Source organism: Rana temporaria, chromosome 11, assembly GCF_905171775.1.
Source record: "Rana temporaria chromosome 11, aRanTem1.1, whole genome shotgun sequence".
NCBI lineage: Eukaryota > Metazoa > Chordata > Amphibia > Anura > Ranidae > Rana > Rana temporaria.
In genome coordinates this window covers 26694806-26718896 of record NC_053499.1, presented here as the reverse complement: position 1 = coordinate 26718896, position 24091 = coordinate 26694806, and the positions used below count along the sequence as shown (strand labels likewise).

Sequence of the window (24091 nt, the reverse complement as noted above, 5' to 3'; positions counted from 1 at the left end):
GTTACAGACAGAAGAACAGGAAGTGAGGATTTCTCAGAAGAAATAAGGACATTTAAAAGAAATATCGGTCCGATAAGTGTGAACTTAATTTTCTTGGCTCGTCGTAGTCTTTTACGTCACAGCGTTCTTGGCAGTCATAAGTTCACCGAACTTTTGTGTGACCATGTGTATGCAAGGCAGCCTTGAGAGGAATTCCATCTGAAAAAACATCCAACTTTTTTTCCGACGGGAAAACCGATCGTGTGTACGGGGGAATTGGTCTTTAAATCTGTGCTGCTTTTGGAGCCTAGTAAAGAATCTGAAATATTCAATTATGAAATGGATGCGGATCAGAGGCAAACTTGGGAACATTGGACCAGGTACCAGCATTGAGATTTGAAGTTTTTACATAATGTACACTTCTATCTGGCTGGAGGATTTTTTTATTTTTTTTCTTCCTGCCAGAATGACAGAAAATACTGTCTGCATGGAAGGTGGCAGCTGTTTGTAAAGTCTCAGTACTATTACTCATAAGTGCACCATTTGCTTCGTATAATTGTCCCCCCACAGTAGCCTGGATCCAAAAAAATGTAGCAGGCTGTTATGAAGCCCAGTTAATAGGCTGGGAAGAACAGAGTATGATCTCCTGTCATCTTAGCCCTCAAAATTCTTGCTGGCTCTCCAGTTCATCATTTGTCTGTCTTGGAGATATTTTTATACAGCTTCTCTCTCCTTGGGAGGGGTAGAGCCGGGGAAAACGAAACACACCACAGTTGCGGCGTTGGGAGACAAGGGGCCTTTTAAATTTGGATCTTACTGCATGTTTCTGTTAATGGGTAGAGGGTGGGCTTTTGGTGAGGCTCCATTTCTGACCTTGAGTCACTAGTGCTGGCATTCCTTTGAAGAGACGAGCCGCAGATTGGCAGGGACAGCTGTGCCCAGCACCGGGGGGGCTGGGACCCAAGCTGGATGAATCTCACAACCTAGGCGTGTGCATTTACACTTCCAAGCTGGGTTCCTCTGTTTTCCCACCAGGGTTCTTATTCGTGTTCAATTGCAGGTCAGAATTACAAGTTCCCTTTAGGAAGACTGTGTCCTTCGGGCAGATTTATCACCTGTTTATCTAATCTGTCAGCTCTGGAAACTCCAGTCCCTTGGAAACGATGGCCTTTGGTTTGCTGTAGTCTTTCTTGTTGTTCCCTTTTTGGATTCTAGTGGTTGTGTGTGCGCTGGATTTTATGAAACTTCTGGGCGTGGAAATGGGTCAGGACCAAACCAAACAGCAGATCCAGAAAGGACTTCAGCTTTACCAGTCTAACCAGACAGAGAAAGCTTTGCAGGTTTGGACTAAAGTGTTGGAAAAGACCACAGATGCGGCAGGCAAGTTTCGAGTTCTTGGTTGCCTTATTACTGCGCATTCAGAGATGGGAAGGTATAAAGACATGCTAAAGGTAATCACTGTTATATTTTCTCATCATGGATGATTTTATAATCAAATTATCGTAAGGTAGACTACCTTTGTGGCCTTATAGTGACCAGATTCATTCTTGCATTGTAAAGTGGCAAATAAATAAAGTCTGAGGGGTAGATTCACAGAGAAGATACGACGGCGTATCTCCAGATACGCCGTCATATCTCTGAGTGCGCTCGGTCGTATCTATGCGCCTGATTCATAGAATCAGTTACGCATAGATTTACCTAAGATCCGACCATCGCATCTTACGCTGGCCGCTAAGTGGCGCTTCCGTATATTTACGCGAGGAATATGCAAATGAGCTAGATACGCCGATTCAGCAACGTACGTCCGGCCGGCGCATTTTTTTATGTCGTTTACGTTAGACTTTTTTTGGCGTATAGTTACCCCTGCTATATGAGGCGTATCCTATGTTAAAGCGGATCTCCACTCTAAAGTGGAGTCCCGCTGATCGGAACCCTCCCCCCCCTCCGGTGTCACATTTGACACCTTTCAGGGGGGAGGGGGGGTGCAGATACCTGTCTACAGACAGGTATCTGCACTCACTTCCGGCCCTACGATACGGGCAAAGGACGGGTTTTTTCCTTCCTTCCCGTCCGTCCCCCGTTGTATGCTGGGAACACTCGGCTCCCAGCACACAGCGGGAGCCAATCGGCGGGCGCAGCGCGACTCGCGCATGCGCCGTAGGGAACCGGGCAGTGAAGCCGGAGCGCTTCACTTCCTGGTTCCCTCACCGAGGATGGAGGGGGGAGCAGCAGGGTGACGAGCGATCGGCTCGTCATCTGCTGCGATCGGCGCTGGACTCCAGGACAGGTAAGTGTCCTTATATTAAAAGTCAGCAGCTGCAGTATTTGTAGCTGCTGGCTTTTAATATATTTTTCCCGTGGCACATCCGCTTTAAGTATGGCCGTCGTTTCCGCGTCGAGTTTTGAAAATTTTACATCGTTTGCGTAAGTCGTTCGCGAATAGGGCTAGACGTAATTTACGTTCACGTCGAAAGCAATGACGATTTGCGGCGGAATTTCGAGCATGCGCCGTTCGTAAAAAACGTCAAATACGCGGGGTCACAGTTAATATACATAAAACACGCCCACATCATCCACATTTGAATTAGGCGGGCTTACGCCAACACAGATACGTTACGCCGCCGTAACTAAGGGCGCAAGTTGTTTCTGAATACAGAACTTGCACCCTAAGTTACGGCGGAGTAACGTATCTGAGATACGTTACGCCGGGCGGATAGGTACACCATTGTATCTGAATCCGGCCCCGACTCTTTGTTGCTGTAGGAAAAATACAGGTGGTCACTTAGATAAGGCCTAGTATTGAGCCTATTTTTATTAGGAATTTTCAATGATGTACCATAGCAACCAATAATCTCTCACCTTCTGGCAATACAAAATAGATAGAAAAGGAAACAAAGATGGTTGATTACCTAAATTACTAATTTGCTCCTTTAACCTCCCTGGCGGTATGATTCTGTCAGAAAAAACATGCTGAAAGCGGTACCATTATTTGCAAGGAAATTTGGCGTTTTATATTGTAGGTCTGTCATTTTTAGAAATAACTCACTTAAATCTGACCAAACAAGATTCTAATAGGCATCCCGGGTATGACATTTTTTTAAAAACAAAATTATAAATTATAATATAATAAATAATTATAAATAATTATAACAAATAATAATATAATTATAATAAAAATTATTCAATAATGTAATCAAATCAAAATCACTGAAATTTGCTCAGTTGCAGAATTGTTGCTGTCATTATTTTTTTTTTTTATGACGAATTTCCCCACAAATCGCTATCGCACAATTCTGCAAGTGATTATAATTTATTATCGCTGTTTTTTAGCTGATCTAAAACTATTTTTGACATAAAGGGACACTTTTGGTTGCTATGGACAATCTACAGTTTGCAAGGAGAAAGAAACGTTTTTATTATATAAAATGACATGCATGACACAGGACAGACCACTAGGGACAAGGGGGGTGTGTTTTTTTTACATACAGTACTGTAATCTATAAGATTACAGTATACTGTATGTATAGTGTTTGTTTACTTTTTTGAATTTGGCGCCGTTCTCCGTCCCCGTGCGTCGTAACGTCGCAGGGAACGGAGATCGGCGTCACACGGAGGCACTGTGTGAATCGAGCGAGGTCCTGCTCGCTCACACAGCGCGGTGGCATCGCTGGATCCAGGGACAAGGTAAGTAAAACTCCCTGTACATCCAGCGAGGCGAGCCCGAGTCTGACTCGGGGTTACCGATCCTAGCCCAAAAATCTCACCCCGAGTCAGACTCGGGAACACCGCCCAGGAGGTTAAAGGGGTTGTAAAGGTTTGTTTTTTATTTTCTAAATAAGTTCCTTTAGGCTAGTGCATTGTTGGTTCACTTACCTTTTCCTTCGATTTCCCTTTTGTTTTTTTTCTTTGTCGGAATTTCTCACTTCCTGTTTCTCCTCAGTAAGCTTGCCCCCATCATCTGAGTCATTCTGGTTGGGGGTTAGTCAGCCCGAATAGCTTACTGAGGAGGAACAGGAAGTGAGAAATTCAGACAAATTTTTTTTTTAGAAGGAAAAGGCAAGTGAACCAACAATGCACTAGCTTAAAGGAACCTATTTAGAAAATAAAAAAAATAACCTTTACAACTTGTTTAATAATTAAAGGATTGGTTTACCCATAAGTGAAATTATGAAATGTACCCATAAGTGAAATTATGGCTACAGTTGGAGCCTTTTTATATCTCTAAGGCCTCGTACACACGGACGGACAGTCCGCTGAAAACGGTCTGCCGGACCGTTTTCAGCGGACATGTCCGCCCGGAGATTTCTCAGCTCGTCGATAATTGCAGGCCCCTCAGCCCCCCCCCCCCCCCCCGTTTACTTACCTGAGCCCTCGAAAGTCCTTCCAGATAAAACCCTGTCTAAATACAAAGTCCTTTCCTCTCTCCTTGCTTTGAGTGACAGATTATTTACCGATCTAGCTTGGACATGTTTATCGTATGTTATGTTATGTTTATCATAATATGAGGTGATCCACAGTAAAAAAAAGTGAGAAATCCACCCCTCCCCCACATATCACATCCTGGTAATATACAATGACCTGTGGATCACCTCATATTATGATAAACATATCAGCGCAGACCCCCCCCCCCCCCCCCCCCCACTGTCAGAGTGTCTTGTCAGGGAGAGTGGAGGAAAAGCTGATAAACGGCAGTTCCTGGTTACCATGTGATGAGCTGTGATTGGACACAGCTGATAACATAGTAAAGAGCCTATGCTATGGGCTCTTTACAGGGATCGGAGGAGCGGTATGTCAGATTGACACACCACACCACCGATCGTTTTTTTTAAACGGTCTCTATTTATTTATTTTGTATTGACTCTCTTGCCATCACAAGGGATGAACAACATCCCTTGTGGCAGTATAGGTCTGATCGGATGTTTTTCTGCCCGCTAACGGCCAGGTACACAAAGAACCAGAAGTGAGGAAATCCTTGTCACATCTGGTTTCCAAGGTCACAGAGAGGGGAGGAACAACATCAGTTCCCCTCTCCTCCTCTCTATGTGTAGTGACGCCGCTGGTCGCATCACTTCTGAACCCGAGGACCCCCTTCCACCATCTGCATAAGTGATCGAGTGGCTGTTCAGCCACTTGTATCACTTCTGCTGAACAGGAAATCGCCGGCTGCAAATTTTTGATACTGGCATGGGCGTCCGCTGAAATATTTTCAAGGGGGGGGGGGGGTGCTTCGGCAGCGACGATACACAGTCGCATTTTACCCTTTCTTCGACCGCTAGCAGGGGTTAAAAGCGACCCTCCCACGTTAAAATGTAAAAACACCCCACTGTGCCCCCTGCATCTTTCAATATCTCTCTGTCACTACTGTGTACCCCCTCTCCAAAACTGCACCTCTGGACCCCTTTACATTACACAGCACCCTGCATCACTGGACCCCTTTACATTACATAGCACCCTGCACATGATTCCATACGGAATGCAGTCTGAAGAATATTAACTGTTATGACTGTCTGATTTTTTTAATATGCAGCATGGCGGCGGGGGGGAGGGGGGGTAAATGTCCTGCACTGGTCATGGTTACTCATGTATTAATGTCCTGCACTGTGCAGTACATTAATACATGAGTTACCATGGCCAGTGCAGGACATTTACCCCCCTCCCCCCGCCGCCATGCTTCATATTAAAAAAATCACAGTCATCATCACATTTAATAATTTTCAAACTGCATCATTCCGTATGGCATGCCACATGCCATCAGCTTAATTTAGTATAGTGCTTACTTGCAGTGACACTGGCACGACTGATGCTGCTGTGCTGTGCGATTGTAATGAAGATGTTGTTGCTGGTTGGTTCGTCCTCGACGGCGCTGGCTCCTCTAGCAGGCAGCTCTCTACGCTCCTCCCATCATTCCCAGCCATGAATGATAATCCCCTCCCACCGTGAGTGACATAACGCCACCAGGCCGGGCGGAGCTGTAAAGCGCGATGATCATATTGGCGGCGCGGCCAAACGGGCGGGCCGCGAGAGCGCAGTAAATGCAACACAGACACTGACAGACTTGAATGATGACAGTGACAATCGGCGACCCTGGTGGCCCACCGATGTTCGGGAGGCGACTTGTCATTGTCAACACTCTTTTACGGTTCCAGGGGGGGCAAACGCCCTCCCTTGCCCTAAAAAGTGGACGCCTATGGATACTGGGATGATGCCTGCAGGTATCGGCATCACACTGGTATAACCTAAGGAAGTTCACGGGTGTCCTACAGTCTTAAAGTAGTTTTAAAGAAAAAACCTGAAAAGAGATTCAAAAGCTAGGGTTGAAGACTACTCTTTGCTGCAAATGAAAGTGTCACCAGCGGAGATTCCTTCTCTTTTTGTCCTGCTAACCGTTCTCACAGAGACAGAAAATGAGGATAAATCTAACATTATGATCATAAAAACAGGAACAGAAGGGAAATCTTCATGTGGACACTTGTGGACTTGTTCTGGTGCTTGCTGTCTAATGCCGTGTACGTACCATCAGAATTTCCAACAAGAAAACTGTGGATTTTTTTCCGACGGAATGTTGGCTCAATCTTGTGTTGCATACACACGGTCACACAAATGTTCACAGAAATTCCGAACCTCAAGAACGCGGTGACGTACAACACTACGACGAGTCGAGAAAAATTAAGTTCAATAATTCCGAGCATGTATAGGATTTTTGTGCGTCGAAATTCCATACAGACGATCGGAATTTCTGACAAGAACTTTTCCCATCGGAAAATTTGAGAACCAGCTCTCAAATTTTTGCTGTCGGAAATCCCGACAGAAAATGTCCGATGGAGCCTACACACGGTCGGATTTTTTGACCAAAAGCTCAACTGAACTTTTCTTGTTGGAAATTCAAATCGTGTGTACGAGGCATAAGAGGGGATTTCTTCTCACTTTCTGTGAAGGAAAATATCCCCAACGGGAAACATGGTAAAAAACTCATGGGCTTTTAATCTTTGCCTACTTTATCTTTAAAAAAAAAAAAAAAAGTTTGCCACCAAGCCTACAACTGGCTTTGAATATAAATACTGGGATATCAAAAAAATAAGAAAAAAAATCTCCACCAGGCTAATGGTATACACCAGTCTATTCCCAAACTTTTCAACACTGAGGAACCCTTGAAATAACTTTTTGGTCTTAGGGAACCCCTGCTAAAAGTTACAATATCTCCAACTCAGCATGCATTAGTGTGATGGTCATTGGGAAGAATGCCCCTTACACTTATTGTCATTGGGAAGACTTACACCCTCACAGATGGCTAAAAAGAGCAATGGGGTCAGCCAGAGGCATTGCTAGGTGGGTGCAGGGGGTGCGGGCTGCACCGGGGTGACACCTGCCAGAGGGGAGACATCCGTGGATAGCGGCAGCTGCTAACACCGCCGCTGCCCTACACTAATCTCCCCCAATTGGCTGGCTGACTTTGACAGCCGCGGGAGCCAATGGTGCCGCTGCTGTGTCTCAGCCAATCAAGAGAAGTGTCCCGGAAGTCCAAGACACTCATGGACATCGCTGGGGCTCAGGTAAGTTATTAGGGGGTGCAGGGGAGGCTGCTACACACAGAAGTGTTTTGTTTATCTTAATGCATTGAATGCATTAAGATAAAAAACCTTCTGCCTTTACAAACCCTTTAAGTGGGAAAAGGTTGCTGGCCCCTGCTGTACACTTTAACTCTGTTTTTAAGTGGTATATAGATCCACTATAAACTCAAGCAACAAAAAGATCCAAAACATTTTTTTTTATATTTAACCCTGCATACAGGCCATGAATTTTAATACCTATTCTATACATTACTCTTCTGTAAAGTGAGCAGAGCAACGAAAATAGCTGCCCCCCAGTGCAGGGATGAAATGCATTTTTTAGCTGAGTTATGCAAAGCGCATTCAAAGTATGCAAGGAAGCTCTTAAAGGGCCAAATACTCTTGTAGAATTCTATCAACTCACAATTAAGGGAATTCAATAGACTTCCTTTTTTTTTAACACAAACAGAATGTTCTTTTATTGAGAAAAAAGAAAACAAAAGAATAAAAATTTAGCAGTACAGGACAAAAAACAAAGACAGTACAGAAAAGTGATCCAAACATGGCAGTTATGGCAAACACTTGTAGGAAGTCTGGCAACATCACCAAAGTCATACACAATAGTACAAAATAACAGCAGGAAAGGCATAGTTAAGTTTCTCAAGCAGTCCAGGGCTGCCAGACCCTGTCATATCTCTCAGGACAATTCCGATTCATATAGGTAATTTTGTACAAAGGTACAGTCGAGGTAATGGGGGGGGACCGGGAATTCCATTTCAGAATAATTTCCCTTAGACTTCCGAAAATTGATAGTTGTTTTTACTGGTGGAAATTTAATGTTGTAAACTAGCAAAATTAAAGTTGTCCACAGACTTTATAATTGAAGACTTAAAGGGGTTGTAAACCTTCCTGTTTTTTCACCTTAATGCATCCTATGATGAGGTGAAAAAACATCCGATAATTGCAGGCCCCTCAGCTCCCCCCCCCCCCCCGTTTACTTACCTGAGCCCTCAAAAGTCCTGCGTCGAGAACATGCTTGATATCGGCCCGGTCTTGGCTCTTCATTGGATAGATTGATAGCAGCGCAGACATTGGCTCTTGCTGCTGTCAATCAAATCCAATGACGCGGGCGCTAGGGGGGCGTTGTCTTGTCTATGGATACAAATGCTGGACTCGGGAGCGTGCCCACAAGGTAACCCCCTTGGGAAAGAGCTTCCCAGAGGGGGTTATCTGATGCAGGGAGGACCGGAGACAGCCACCGAGGGACCCCAGAAGACGAGGTTCGGGGCCACTCTGTGCAAAACGAGCGTCACAGTGGAGGTAAGTATGACATGTTTGTTATTTAAAAAAATTAAAAATTTGAACCTTTACAATCACTTTAAAACAGTCCTTTGGACAGTACAAAATTGTGCAGACTCTGGTTTCACTGTGGCATGTTCCTTCCTGTCATCCTTGTTTCCACCATGATTAGAGAGGCTGTCCGACACACCTGAAGCCAACAGGGAGCCAAGAAAAGTGAAAGGGTGTATGTTTTTCTGCCCACAGGTATACTATAAAGAGAAACTTCACTTTTCACAGCAGAAAATGGAACATGTTGTTTTGTTCCAGTTCCCCACACACTGATCAGTCATAACAATATGACCTCAGGTAAAGTGAATATTGTTGAGTATGTTGTCACAATGGCATCTGACAGTGGGTTGGATATATTAAGCTGCAAGTAAACCTGTTGTCCCTAACGTGTTGAAAGCAGAAAAAAATGGGCAAGTGTAAGGATTTGCATGACTTTGACAAGGGCCAAAGTGTGATGGCTAGACTGGGTCAAAGCAATTCCAAAACTGAATCTCTTGTGGGATGTTCCTGGCCTGCAGTGGTCAGGATCACCAAAAGTGGTCCAAGGAAGGAAAACCAGCAACAGCGTCATTGGTGGCCAGGGCTTATTGACGCACGTGGGGGGGTAAAGGCTGGACTGCGTAGTCAGATCCAATAGAAGAGCTGCTGTAGTTCAAATAATGAAAAAAGTTAATGCTGGTTCGGATAGCCGTCAGAACGCACAGTGCATTGCATTTGATGTGATTGAGGCTGCATAGCCACAGACCGGTCAGGGTGCCCATGCTGACTTGCATCCATGGCCTAAAGTACCTACAATGGTGGGCATGTGGGTATCAGAATTGGACCACGGAGCAATGGAAGAAGGTGGTCTGATCTGATGAATTCAAGGACGGTTTGAGGAACACAACAACAAATTCGAGAAGTTGACTTGGCCTCCAAATTCCCCAGATCTCAAACCAATCGAATATCTATGGGATGTGCTGGAAAAACAAGTCTGATCAATTGGAGGTGGCAGGACTTGCAAGGATCTGCTACTGTTGGCTTGGTACCAGATACCACAGTATATCTTTAGAGGTCTAGTGGAGTCCATGCCTCGATGGGTTATCGAGGGAGGTCCAAATGTTATGGCTGATCAGCGTATATCAGTGTATATTTTAAATATATAATTGAATAAAGCTGACTAAACTAAAAGGTTCACAAAGTAAAAATATGCCCATCAAGGATGCACTGGTGTGCTTACCCAAGAGTTCAGTGAAGTAAATAAAGCTCACCCAAGAGTTCAGTGAAGTAAATAAAGGCTCTGCTGACGTCAGCAACCATATTACAGCGCTACTGTAGGTCATGTGACCTGACATGACCTGAAATCAGAGCAGCGTGGGATCTTTAGGTTCCAACTGACAGGTAAGATTTATAGTCCAGGACCCCACTCAGTCTCTTTAAATGCTCATTGTTTTAAATAGCCAGCAATAACTATTTAGGAAATTACAATTTTTAAAGCACATCTAAACGGAAAATAGGTACATTTGTGAGAGGGTGGTTGTATTGAGAAAATTAGTTGTATAATATACAATTAATTGTATATAGGATTGTATATATTTTTTTCCCTTCTATTGGTTGAACTGGATGGACTTGTGTCCTTTTTCAACCAGACTATGTAACAATGCGGTACACATTTTCAATATGTATAAATGCAAAAGGGATATCATGCATTTGGATTATACTAAATACATTTTTTTTTATATTTAACCCTGCATACAGGCCATGAATTTGAATACCTATTTTATACATTACTCTTCTGTAAAGTGAGCAGAGCAACGAAAATAGCTGTCCCCCAGTGCAGGGATGAAATGCATTTTTTAGCTGAGTTATGCTGTTGATGATTGTGCAGCTATAAGGTAACATACATGGGTAGATTAGGCAGCATTTAATGCTAGGGAAATGACCCCCCCATGGCAAGAACTGTGGTATTATGCCCTGAACACACTACTGTTTTTTCCGTCAGAATAAAATCGGATAGTTTTTCCGACGGAATTCCGCTCAAGCTGTCTTGCATACACACATATGCATATGACGAGCCGAGGAAAATTAAGTTCAATGCTTCCGAGCATGCGTCGACTTGATTCCGAGCATGCATGGTTTTCAGTGCATCTGAATTCCATCCAGATGAATGGATTTTCAGATTTTTTCTTAGTCCGATGGGGCATACACGCGGTCGGAATATCTGACTTTTTCTATCGGAAATTCCGACTGTGTGTATGCGGCATTAGCCAGCATTGGAGGTGGTGGAGTGGTTACCTTGGAGGATATGGAACATGGATTGCGCAGTCTATAGGATATGAAATAAATGTGGTGTATGAGTAGGAGTAGTCAGTATACCAGTAGTATGAGTGGACATAGTTTAAAGGGTAAGTTCACCTTTACAGAAAAATCTGTAAGGTGAACTTACACAGGACCCCCTTCCCATCACTCCCCCCCCCCCCCCCCCAGTCCCTCTAACCTGGATCACGGCAATCTCCCGTTCTGAGCCCTGGTATATTCGCATCAGGAGTCCGGGGCTTAGAAATCCCCTTGGCATCCACGCTTCTGCTTCCCAGCTGATAGGACGGGCTACGCAGCTTCTGATTGGTTGGCGTGCCCATGTGATTCAGCTGTGGAGATTTCTAAGCCCCGGACTCCTGACACGAAAATACCGGGGCTCAGAACGGGAGATTGCCATGATCCAGATCAGCAGGACCTGGGGGGGGGGGGGTGAGGAGGGGAGTCCTGTGTAAGTTGACCTTACAGATTTTTCTAGGGGGTCCTGTGTAAGTTGACCTTACAGATTTTTCTAGGGGGTCCTGTGTAAGTTGACCTTACAGATTTTTCCAGGGGGTCCTGTGTAAGTTGACCTTACAGATTTTTCTAGGGGGTCCTGTGTAAGTTGACCTTACAGATTTTTCTAGGGGGTCCTGTGTAAGTTGACCTTACAGATTTTTCTAGGGGGTCCTGTGTAAGTTGATCTTACAGATTTTTCTAGGGGGTCCTGTGTAAGTTGACCATACAGATTTTTCTGTAAAGGTGAACTTACCCTTTAAAGTGTAACTAAAGTCAAAACATTTTTTTAGGTTTCTGGACAGGGGGAGATAAATTGGAACACCTGTCAGGTTTTTGTTGCTGTCTGTGCCTCAATTAGGGAGATTCTAATTATCCAGTTTTCATAAGTGAAAGTAAAGGAAAATCCAGAATTTTGGGTTGACATCAGAACATTAACAGAGGAGAAATCTTCCAAAGGGGGTACTAGTTATGGTGACTCTGGTAACACACCAGAATTCACTCACTTTGGAGGGATTTCCCCTTACTTACTTACTTACTTACTTGCTTTTTTAGGTATGGGACAGGACATGAAAGGAAATCTGAGCAATTGGACAACGATGGCAAAAAAAAACAAAAAAAAAACAGAGGTTATAACCCTCCTTTAAGCCCAAAAGTTGGCCGGTTCAGCAGGAATCGGCCAACTTTCGGTACCTGTCTGTTCACCAGAAGGCTTTTGGCAAATGTTGGAAAGCCTGCATTCGGTCAGCGCTTGCTGCCAATGGTAGGTTGAGTGCTGCCCTTGCTCGTTTAGGTCAATAGGGCCACGCTGCAACCGCAGGCCAAACACTTGGCTTAATGGTTGAAACTCATCAGTCCCAATAGTAGGAGGACATCCAGCATCATCTAGTTCTTTCCTCTCCAGCTTGACCGTTCCTGACACTGTCTCCTTCATTCTTTTGAGTTCAGTTCCTTCAATCATGGAGTCTCTGCATCACAGGAGGGCAATCTGCATGAACCCGTCTAGGAATGCCATACTGGCATCCACCTATCTAGGCATTGTAATATTTGCATAACTCCTCCCAAAAGCCAGCCCACTTTGCATCAGGGCTTGTGAGAGGCGTACTGAGGCAGGGTGCGGTGATGATTTGTACAGCACCCTGCTAGCCCCTCCCACCAGCCATAATCTGCCTGCATTGCATAAAAAAGCATATATAATAAAATAAATATATAAAAATGGAATGGTTTGATTTAAAAATTACTTTTAGCATGTTGATAAGGAGTAAATGAGAAACCAGGAAAGGAATAATATAAGCAGATTAAACATCAGCAATAATTTATTTTGAGAACCCTGGTTCTCTGAAAAGTCACAGTGCCTAGGCTTTGCAATGACATGATTAAAGCGGAGCTCCACCCTAAAGTGGAACTCACGCTGATCGGAACCCTCCCCCCTCCGATGTCACATTTGACACCTTTCAGGAGGGGGGGGGTGCAGATACCTGTCTAAAGACAGGTATTTGCACCCACTTCCGGCCACACAGTTTCGGGTTTACTGCGGGCAGAACGTCACCTCCCGTCCTCCCCCCGTTGTGCTCTGGGAACACTCGGCTCCCAGAGCACAGCGGGAGCCAATCAGCGGCGCAGCGCAACTCGCGCATGCGCCTTAAGGAACCGGGTAGTGAAGCCGGAGCGCTTCACTTCCTGGTTCCCTCACTGAGGATGGCGGGGGGAGCAGCAGAGTGACGAGCGATCGCTTGTCCTCTGCTGCGGACGGCGCTGGACTCCAGGACAGGTAAGTGTCCTAATATTAAAAGTCAGCAGCTGCAGTATTTGTAGCTGCTGGCTTTTAATATTTTTTTTAAGTGGCACATCCGCTTTAAGTGTATAATGCCATGCACCATTGGGCAGGATATGACCAGAGAAGATATATGAATGGAGGGCAGTCTGGTAGTTTATTATGACTTGTGCCAAGGTGGCAGGAGCAGGGAGTTGGTTTTAGTGATGGATGCCACATAGCTGGTGCAGGGTTCCATACCCAGAGCATTTCCTGTCTGGTGAAGTGCATTGTTGGCTGGAAAAGACAGGCTTCATGCAGGTTGACAGTTGGAGCACCTAACCGGGTAAGCCTACTGTAATTGCAGCTGTAGGATCTATAACGGGGCCTATTTATTAATATCTGCAATTGAATCTCAGTTCCTCTGGGTTGATAGTCTCCTCGCCCCTAATCTGAGTTGCAGCTGTCTAATACCCAGTCTGGCCACATCATGGGCTGCAGCAGTGGGTGGTCCTTTCTGCAGTTCTGAAGGACACCCATACATTAAGTGTGAAGTGCTGTCCAGTGATGCAGTACAGTGAGCCCAGGCTAATGTGATGCCCCACTTGGGGGTGTTGGGATGCAACATGACATCCTGGCCTCACAGAAAGTTGTTGGAGGATTCATTCCAGAAGGAGGCAGAGATAATTGTCGGAGGAGGATATTTCCATAATTTCAGACTCGGGTAAAGACTGCCAAAATGAAATAAGGGAATAGTAAGGACTGCTGGCATGAAAAGATTGTCAAAGACAAAGAGGTGATATATGCATAATTCACTTCCATTTGACCACACGGGTTTAGCCCTTCCCCACATCATCCTGACCCCCTACATTCTTTCCCTATATGTCATTATTTTTGTATCTTTCTTCTTTCTCCCTTTCGTTTACATCCTTTTACATTATCTAGTCTGTTTAACTAGCCTAAATTTAGATTTTTGTTCACCTCCATTCTGTCCAGACTGACCACTTACCAGTTGGAAGAAGGAAAGTTACTCTGGGTTTTTTCCCTTTTTTTATGTCTTCGATTTTTCTTTTGTTTGATTTGTATTGCTTATTCTCTTATGCACCTAATCCTAAGGTTGCTACCAGGTTTGGGCAACGCTGTATCCTGGCCTAGGCCAATAAGGCCCAGGCCTAGGGCAGCACTTTGCAGGGGGTCAGCACGGAAAGAGTCCCCGTCGCCTTGCGCTACACTGTTAGACTGGGCTGAGAGGCAAATTAGTCTAGTGCCCCCATAAAGCGGCCACACTTCTTCCAGTATGCAGGCTGCTTCTAATTTTGACTGCCCTATCATCCTGGACCTCAAACCTTCCTCACTTTGCTATATGTTTTCTGCTGCACCATTGGCATGGTTATATCTTCTTAGTCCCCTCCATAAAATTATCAGAATTTGTGCTTAAAGTAGAACTATAGGCAACACTTATAGCCCCTGTCAGTTTATTTTTACCATCCCTGTCCCATTGCAGAGATTTCACTTCTTGCCCCATAGCCAAACAGGAAGTGAGAGGAAATCTATACAAATTAAGGGAATTCATTGCCCCCCCCCAGGCCCTCAGAACTAGTGTCCCCACTCGAAAATTTCAGGGCGGGTCTTAAACAGCAAGGGGCGTGGTTTTGACAGAAAGGGGTGTGTCATATTTAAATTAGGTAGTTTAGTCAGGCCTAGGGCAGCACAAAACCTAAATACACTACTGGTAAGCAGCAACAAATACTGTAGCTGATGACTTTCTGGATCCTCACCCGAACCGATTCTTCCATCAGCTTCAGGTGCAGGCTCCGGCATAAGTAATGGAAACAGGAAGTGAAGCCTTGCGGCTTTACAGCTGGTTTCCTACTTGCACGAGCCACTCTGGGCCTTGTGAATGGTCCCATAGTCTTCTGGTACCTGCGATGTGTCCCAAAAGACTGCAGGGAAGGAAGGGGGCTGTCAAAACCAGATACCTGCTCCCTTCCCCATACCCCCCAATGTGGCAGTGGAGGGGGGGTGCAAACAAGCGGAACTTCTCCTTTTGGTTGGAGCTCCACTAAGAGCTGAATACTTGGGTTTGGTCAATAAATACCCTATCGTTTTTTTCTGCCTGATATTCAATATATGTTCCATTCATCCTTTTTGGTCAACCAACATATACAGTATATTCACGTTGTCGTGTTTTACTGAGTAGTACAAACTACCTATTAAGTTTGAATGGTATTCATGTAATTTATGCCCGACAATGGCCTTGATTCTTGAATTTTGATGTTTATTTATTGTATTTCTTACGATACAATTTGTAAAACAATAAAAATATTTTCGCCTCTAATCTAAGGTTGCTACCATTTATTACTGTATCATTTATTACTGTTATCTTCCAATACCCTGAAATCTCATTCCTTTTGTATTTTACTTTATTATAATGGTTTACTATGCTGTGTAATTATTTAAACGTTGTTATTCTTTCTCAACAATTTAATAAAATATATTGTACAGAAAATAAAATTGTCAAAGACTAGCGACATGACAGGCAACTGTTAAAGACAGCACAAGTAGGCTATGTTAACAGTGCTTTTGAGATATGTCGAGTGTAATAGAATTGTTGAAATTCTTACTATTCCTGGAGACAATTTTTGTTCATAGTTTCCTCCAGTGCTACTTAATTGACAAAAAGCTTAAGCCTTTGGTAACCTAATCTCTCCTGTGATTGTCAGCCATTCTGAACTCCAATCATTCTTTTTAGACCAAATGCCTAGGCTTTTCTCCAGGAAAGGTATTTGAGCCCTTCTATTATGCTTTTATTCATTCCAGCAAAACAATGAACATAATGTCATGATAAAGTGATACTAAACACACACTGTTTAATTTACATGGCCCCTTCTATTTATGTGAGGCTTCTATGTGGATGATGGCACTGTAATTATTTTAATAAAAAAAAAATCCAATTACCACATTTCCTAATTAATTTGCAGCTGTCACATGACCCAGCTCTTTCCCAGCCTGTCTGCAGGGAAACATAAGCAGGAGCTTCTAGTGTTCTGCTGCTGGTCACATGTTCAGAACAAGCCTTTGGAATACAGAGGAACAATAAATAAATAATATCAATAAATTGTCATACAAATATACAGTAAGGAAAATAATTATTTGATCCCTTGCCCACTTACAAAGAAATTAAAGGGGTTGTAAAGATACAATTTGTTTCCCCTAAATAGCTTCCTTTACCTTAGTGCAGTCCTCCTTTACTTACTACACAACTGCAGGTCAAATGCCCCCGTCAGTAGGGGTGGACTGACAACTCATGGGGCCCCCGGGCAATAGAAGATTATGGGGCCCCCGGGCTTACAGATGGCCACCACGCCAGGAGGCAGGGCAGCTAAAATCTCAGGCATTTCAAATCAAAAGCATGTCGGTTTCGGACATATCAGGGACAGATGTAAAAAAAAAACACAGATTTTTACATACTGTCCCTGGTTTTATTGAGCCTGGCAACCCTTATGGGGCCCCCTAGTGGCATGGGGCCCTCGGGCAGCGCCCGAGAGTCCCAATGGCCAGTCCGCCCCTGCCCGTCAGTGAACTGTAAATGAGCTCAGAAGCTTCTCAAACTGATGCCATTGATACAAAGACTGTCACAGGTACAAAACCACATTGGTCTTCCATATTAGAAACATTAGCAGCCCTTGGCACAGAACATTGTTCCTCATAGGATTAATCCTCAAGTTCCTCCAAGATGGTAGCAATGCCATGCTGATACTATTTGGGCATGTCCTGCAGTTCAGTTACACTGGATGAAAATACAAAATTGATCTGGATAGCAGGATCTGCAAATACATTGCTAGACTGAGACTTACCTTTTACATGCACTTAGGGCCGGACTCTTCAACAAATACAAACAATCCCTAAGGCAAGGGTGTCCAAACTTTTTTCAAAGAGGGCCAGATTTGATGAAGTGAACATGCGTGAGGGCCGACCATTTTGCCTGACATTCTTTGAACCATTAAAATGCAGTCTAAGTGTGTTCGTCCGAGCACTAATACACTGCCCAACAAGAATTCCCCTGTCTTTGTGGCTGTGTGTGGTGAAGAGATGAGCTTGGTGTGTTATTTGGATATACTATATTTATCAGTGTATAACACGCACATTAACTTTAAGAGGGAAGTTTCAGGAAAGAACTGTGAAGCAAAATAAGAGTCAGTGCCCATCTGCAGCCTCACCATTGCCATGAATGCAGCCTCACCATTGCCATCAGTGCAGCCTGGGGGCCACAAAAGATATGTATATCCAAATTGCCAAGGGGGCCACAAACCAGAATGCGGGCTGCAATTGGCCCCCGGGCCGGACTTTGGACATGCCTGCCCTGGACATGCTTGGAAACACTCCGGAGATCAGTACAGATACCCTCAAGAAAATAAGTGCGTCAATCAGAAAGATGTGATGCATACTATATAGGATAGGTTCCAAAGTTTTAATTCTGAATTTTATAGCTGTCTAGAGTTCAGAAATTCTAAAAATATATTATATGAAGACGATGAGCTGGGAAGAGAGTAGAGAGGCATCCTCGGGGGCCCAATTGGAAAGTCCAATGAACAGTCCAAGATTCCCCCTCCCTTTTTATTATTCATCTATCTATCTATCCCCAATAGATGTTCATATTTAAATCAATTAAGAAAAAGAACCCCCATTTTGTATTTATTTTTTATTTGCTCTTCTGGGCTCCACTGAAGAGACTTCACCTAAAGCGGAACTTTAAATCACCATTAACTATTTTTAATCTTTATGCTGCTAGAAATTAGTAAATACATAGAAAGGTATATTATATTTACTTGTTTTAGCCCTGGTTCACACTGGGCTGCGGGAGTGAAGCCGTGCGAGTTCAGCTGAACTCGCACGATTTCACTCCCGCCGGCAGTCCCGATTTCGGCCGCGATTTAAGAGACATCTGTGCAGGTTTCTGCACAGATGTCTATGTAAATAGCGGCCCGAAATCGCAAAAAGTAGTACAAGAACTACTTTTTGAATTCGGTGCAGCGCCGCAGATGCGGCATCGCACCGATTAGGACGGCGCCATTGCCGACAATTGGGGGCATTTGAGATGCGATTTCACATGTGAAATCGCATCTCAAATCGAATGAAATCGCACCCAGTGTGAACCTGGGCTTAACCTTTGTTTTTTTATTTCTTCATCTGCTTCCTGGTTTCTATGCCAAATGCCAAAATGATGTAATACATCCCAGAAGTCTTCATGGGCATTTCTTTCTTCCTCCGCTAACCACGCCCCATAACTTCCTTCTTTTTGAAATGGAGTGAGGGGACACCTATTAGCAAAAGTATGTAGGACACACCCCTTTGAAGGAAGAATAATATAAAAAAAAAATATTAGTTAAACTCACAATTTTTTTTTGCCACTACTATTCCCTTATATTGGCTTTTGAAATATACAAATGCAGCAATTTAGAAATTGGATGAAAGGTTTAGCACTGCTCGAGCTAAAGGCAGACAGATTCCAGGAAGTAAATACTATATGAATCCACTGCCCTTAAAGTGGAGGTTCACCCTAAAACAATTATATAACATTACATCCAGCATACTAACGACATGTACAGTATGCTGGTATTTTTTTTTTCCGCCGTACATATCATTTTAGTCTTATTTTCCCCCCGGCTTCCGGCTTCTGATTCCCGCGGGACTGGGCATTCCTATTGAGAGGTTAGATTATTGACGTCTGGTGAAAAACTTCCCCTGGCGCATAAGGCGCGTCACCAGTTTTCCGTAAATAGCCAACATGCGAGTCCGCCCTATAATGGCGCCTGCGTGGTCAGCTCTACACGGCGGGCGCAGGCACCGCATAGAGCGGACTCGCAGGTCGGCGATTTATGGAAAACTGGTGACGCGCCCTATGCGCCAGGTGAAGTTTTTCACCAGACGTCAATCCAGTGGTGTATTTAGGTTTTGTGCTACCCTAGGCCTGACTAAACTTGTACACCCCCTAATTTAAATATGACCCACCATCTGGTCCGCCAGAAGTCTCTATGATCAGCATTTGGGCCGGCGGATCCGTTCTCCGACCCACCGATTGCAGCGGTGAGTCGGGAGAAGCACCGGAGGGCGGCGGGAGACGTCCCCTTTCGCTGCCCGTAAGAACGATCAAGCAGCGGAACAGCCAATATGATCGTTCTCATGGTGTAGGGAATCGCTGAAAACAGCAATATCTGAATGATGCCTGTAGCTGCAGACATCATTCAGATATACCCCCACAACTGTGTCTAGGGGTGATGGTAGTTCTGAGAGCAATAACAGAATGTTCAGGACCGTTGGTTGACGTTTTTCAAGTGCTTTATTTTTCCCGGTCCAACACGACCAACATGTAACTTGAGGTAGACAGGATAGGTTGGTGAAGGTAGAGCAACTTCACCGTACTTTTTTCTGAAATTACAGCCACAGGAAAACCACATAGTCAAATGCGGTTCTCAGAATGGGAAAACATGGTGCAGTTTCCAGAGCATAAGGGTGGCATTAAAAACTGTTGCCATTGTAGCGCCTGTGTACTTTCGTACAGGTGCTATGCTTAAATTTAGTGGGAGAATGAGAGAGTTATGTTTCTCTCATTCTGTAATTTGACAAATTTGTCTGTCGCCAAATCTGGATTTTCCTGTGGGTCAGTCTGTGCCCCAGAGATGCGGTCTCATCTCTGGGCGGCAGGTGGCGCTAGAGGGGTTCATGGCCTGATACTATGATCGTCGAAGGCCGGGCGCGATGTTATGACGTCACGCCCGGCCTCTGCATTCAAAAAAACGGTGCCGCCTCGGCTGTGAAGCGGTGATCGTTTTATTTTTAATTTTTTAGGCTTCCCAGCCTAGTGGTTAGATGTGGGGTCTTATTGACCCCCATATCTCACTGTAAAGAGGTCTTCTCATGTCAAATTCCTATTACAAGGGATGTTTACATTCCTTGTAATAGGAATAAAAGTGATCAAAATGATTATTATTTTTTTTAAATGTCAAAATAAAATAAAAAAAGTTAAAAAGTGCCCCTGTCCCCGTGTGCTCGCATGCAGAAGCGAACACATATGCAACTACCGCCCACATATGAAAACGGTGTTCAAACCACACATGTGAGGTTGTTTAATATATTTTTATTAATAGAAATAGACAGTACAATAAGAGTGAATCAACTCTTTAAAGAAGCATCAATACAGAGTAATAACTTGGGGAGTATAACAAATGATGCATCATAGAGAGCACAAACATTTCAATTGTCTATTAGTAGAGAAAAAGAAAAGAGACAAGAGGGCAGAGAAAAAAGATGGAGATTAAAAGGGATAGAGGATGGAAAAGCAGGGGAGGGTAGGGAAGGGGGGGGGGGGGGGGGCTGGAACACATGGTAGTCGTATCGAGCATATCGCTAAACTAACGTATTTAGTAGGATATCAGGAATAAGGGGTGTCGCCGCGAACGTTAGAGCGAAAGCAATAATTCTAGATTCTCTTTAAATCAAAACATGTAACCAGTAAAAAAAAAATTAAAGCGTTGCTTATGGGGTTTTTTAAGTACCAAAGTTTGGCGCCATTCCACGAGCGTGTGCAATTTTGAAGCGTAACATGTTAGATATCTATTTACTCGATGTAACTTCATCTTTCACAAAAATTGGGTTTACTTTACTGTTTGTTTTTTTTAAAGCATGAAACGAGATAAAAAGTTGCAATGACCGCCATTGTATTCTCTAGGGTCTCTGTTAAAAAAAACATATATATAGCTAGATTCAGGTAGGGGCGCGCAACGTTAGGCAGGCAGCGTAAATTGGCCAGCGTAAGCACGCCTAATTCAAATGAGGATGTGGGGGGGGGGTTTTATGTATATGAACTGTGACCCGACGTGATTGACGGTTTTTACGAACGGCGCATGCGCCGTCCGTGTACATATCCCAGTGTGCATTGCTCCAAAGTACGCTGCAAGGACGTATTGGTTTCGATGTGAACGTAAATTACGTCCAGCCCTATTCACGGACGACTTACGCAAACGACGTAAAATGTTCAAATTTCGACGCGGGAACGACGGCCATACTTAACATTGACTAGGCCAGCTATTTGATGGAATAACTTTACGCCGGAAAATGCCTTACGTAAACGGCATATCTTTACTGCGAGTGGCGCACGTACGTCCGTGAATCGGCGTATCTAGGCATTTACATATTCTACGCCGAACTCAACGGAAGCGCCACCTAGCGGCCAAAGGAAAAATTGGCGCAGGTCGTCGTATCTTAGCTAGGTTTAAGTGTATCTCAGTTTGAGCATACACTTAAACTTAGGACGGCGCAGATTCCGAGTTAGGTCGGCGTATCTACTGATACGCCTGCCTAACTCACTCTGAATCTGGCCCATAGTGTTTTTACATGTAGGAGCGAAGTGTCAGAATTGGCCTGGGCCTGAAATGGTTAATGAGGGATGGTATGTAAATGCTTATTATATGTAAAGTAAAAGAAAAATTATGTTAAAATACTGTCAACAATACAAATGTTATGATAGTGACGGTTGTGTGGTATGGAATTATAACGTTTAAATGTTTTTAAATGAATTATGCAAAAAAAATGAATAATAATAATTAAAGAATGAAATATTAGTGACTCTGTGTTTTGCGTGTCCACACATTTCAGCTCATTTCTGTCCTCAGTTTGCAGTGATCCAGATAGACACAGCTCGGGAGCTGGAGGATCCAGACTTCTTGACGGAAAGCTACTTGAATTTAGCCCGCAGCAATGAAAAGCTGTGCGAATTTCAGAAGACCATCTCCTACTGCAAGACGTGTCTGAACATGCAGGGGACATCTGTCAGCCTGCACCTGAATGGACAGGTGTCGCTGAGCCTGGGGAATGCCTATCTGGGCCTCAGCGTGTTCCAGAAGGCCTTGGAATGCTTTGAGAAGGCCCTGAGATATGCTCATAACAATGACGACAAGATGCTGGAGTGTCGGGTCTGCTGCAGCCTGGGGGGCTTCTACACCCAGCTCAAGGTGAGCCATGACATTTATTTTACAACGATTAATGGAGGATGGGGCAGATGTACTTTGAATGTACCAAGCAACAATTGTCTTCATTTGGCTCATTCAAAATGAAAGTGTCAAATACAATGAAAACCTGCGTGGTGCAGTAATTCATATCTCCTATCTCCTATACTGTTGTCAGCTCCAACTATGGTTTCTGTTGGTATTTGAACCGTTGCGCTTTGCAGTACCTAAAAAAAACAGCGCCTACATGTGTCTGAAAGGTAAGTGTCTATGGGCCAGATCCAGAGAGAATTGGATCCGCGCAGAGTATCAGAGATACGCTACGCCGCCGTACCTTACTTGGCGGAATTTCGAATCCTCAACGATTTCACGCCGTAAGTTACGGCGGCGTAGTGTATTTCTGGCGGCGGAATTCAAATCGGCGATCAGGGGGTGGGTTTCATTTAAATGAAGCGCGTCCCCGCGCTGAATGAACTGTGCATGCGTCGTCCAGAAATTTCCCGCCGTGCTTTGCGCGAAATGACGTCGCAACGACGTAATTTTTTGAACTTAGACGTGAGTTACGTCCATCCCTATTGACGGACGACTTACGCAAAAAAAAAAAAATTTAAATTTCGACGCGGGAACGACGGCCATACTTAACATGGCAAATCTAACTATACGCCGCAAAATACCAGCTTTAACTATACGCCGGAAAAAGCCGACTACAGACGACGTTAGAAAATGCGACGGCCGCGCGTACGTTCGTGCATCGTCGTAAATCGCTAATTTGCATACCCGACGCGGAAAACGACGCGAACTCCACTCAGCGGGCGCCAAAGTATTGCATCTAAGATCCGAAGGCGTACGAAGCCGTACGCCTGTCGGATCTTACCCAAATGCCGTTGTATCTTGGTTTGAGGATTCAAACTCAAGATATGACGTGGGAAATTTGAAAGTACGCCGGCTTATCAGTAGATACGCGGGCGTACTTGCTCTGTGAATCTGGCCCTATGTTTCCAGTAGCAGCCTTTCTGCTCCTCCATTTATTTTGAAGTCCAGCCTTTTCTCAACCTTGCTACCTCTGAAGAACCCTTGAAAGAATTTACAGGTTCTCTGGGAACACCTACTTAAAAGGAGTCTACCTACAGCTTATGGTACATTAAAGTGCTTGTAACACTCTCTCCAAAAGCTCTAAGTATTGTTTCTTTCTGGTGCTTCGTTCCTCTATTATCAGCATGGGTCACTTCTGAGAAGTTTTCCAGACACATTAGATAAAATTTGTGTCGGGGTGTAGGGAAAGATAGGGCTGCAGATAATCAAGTAAACCCTATGTCGTAGGATTTGGTTCATCTCTGTGTATCATCCAAAGCTGTTTACTTCACTTGGTATATGTGAGGGTTTACAACCACTTTAAAGTGGAGTTCCAGTCGTTTTTAAGTTTATTAAAATTCAGCAGCTACAACAAGTGTAGCTGCTGACTTTTAATTTACAGACACTTGCCCAGGGGAGGGCTGGCAGCCTTAGGCCTAAGGGGCAAGTCCAGTCAAGTGGCCCATTAAACTACTGGATCAGCTCACCCTCCATCTGCACCACCTTGCCCACACAGACAGAGAGAGTGAAGCCTCGTACACACGATCAGTCCATCCGTTGAGAACGGTCTGAAGGACCGTTTTCATCGGTAAACC

At 44.3% G+C, this 24091-nt stretch overlaps 1 protein-coding gene across 1 annotated transcript in view; it reads left to right on the top strand.

Moving 5' to 3' along the window:
* The first annotated feature begins 684 nt into the window (after positions 1 to 684).
* Positions 685 to 24091, top strand: part of RAPSN (receptor associated protein of the synapse) — a 42423-nt gene continuing 19016 nt past the window's right edge. Inside the window, exons 1-2 of the mRNA XM_040328250.1 lie at positions 685 to 1430; positions 22092 to 22430. Coding sequence (XP_040184184.1) covers positions 1218 to 1430; positions 22092 to 22430 — 552 coding nt within the window. The 5' untranslated portion in view covers positions 685 to 1217. The remainder of the gene's footprint in view (positions 1431 to 22091; positions 22431 to 24091) is intronic.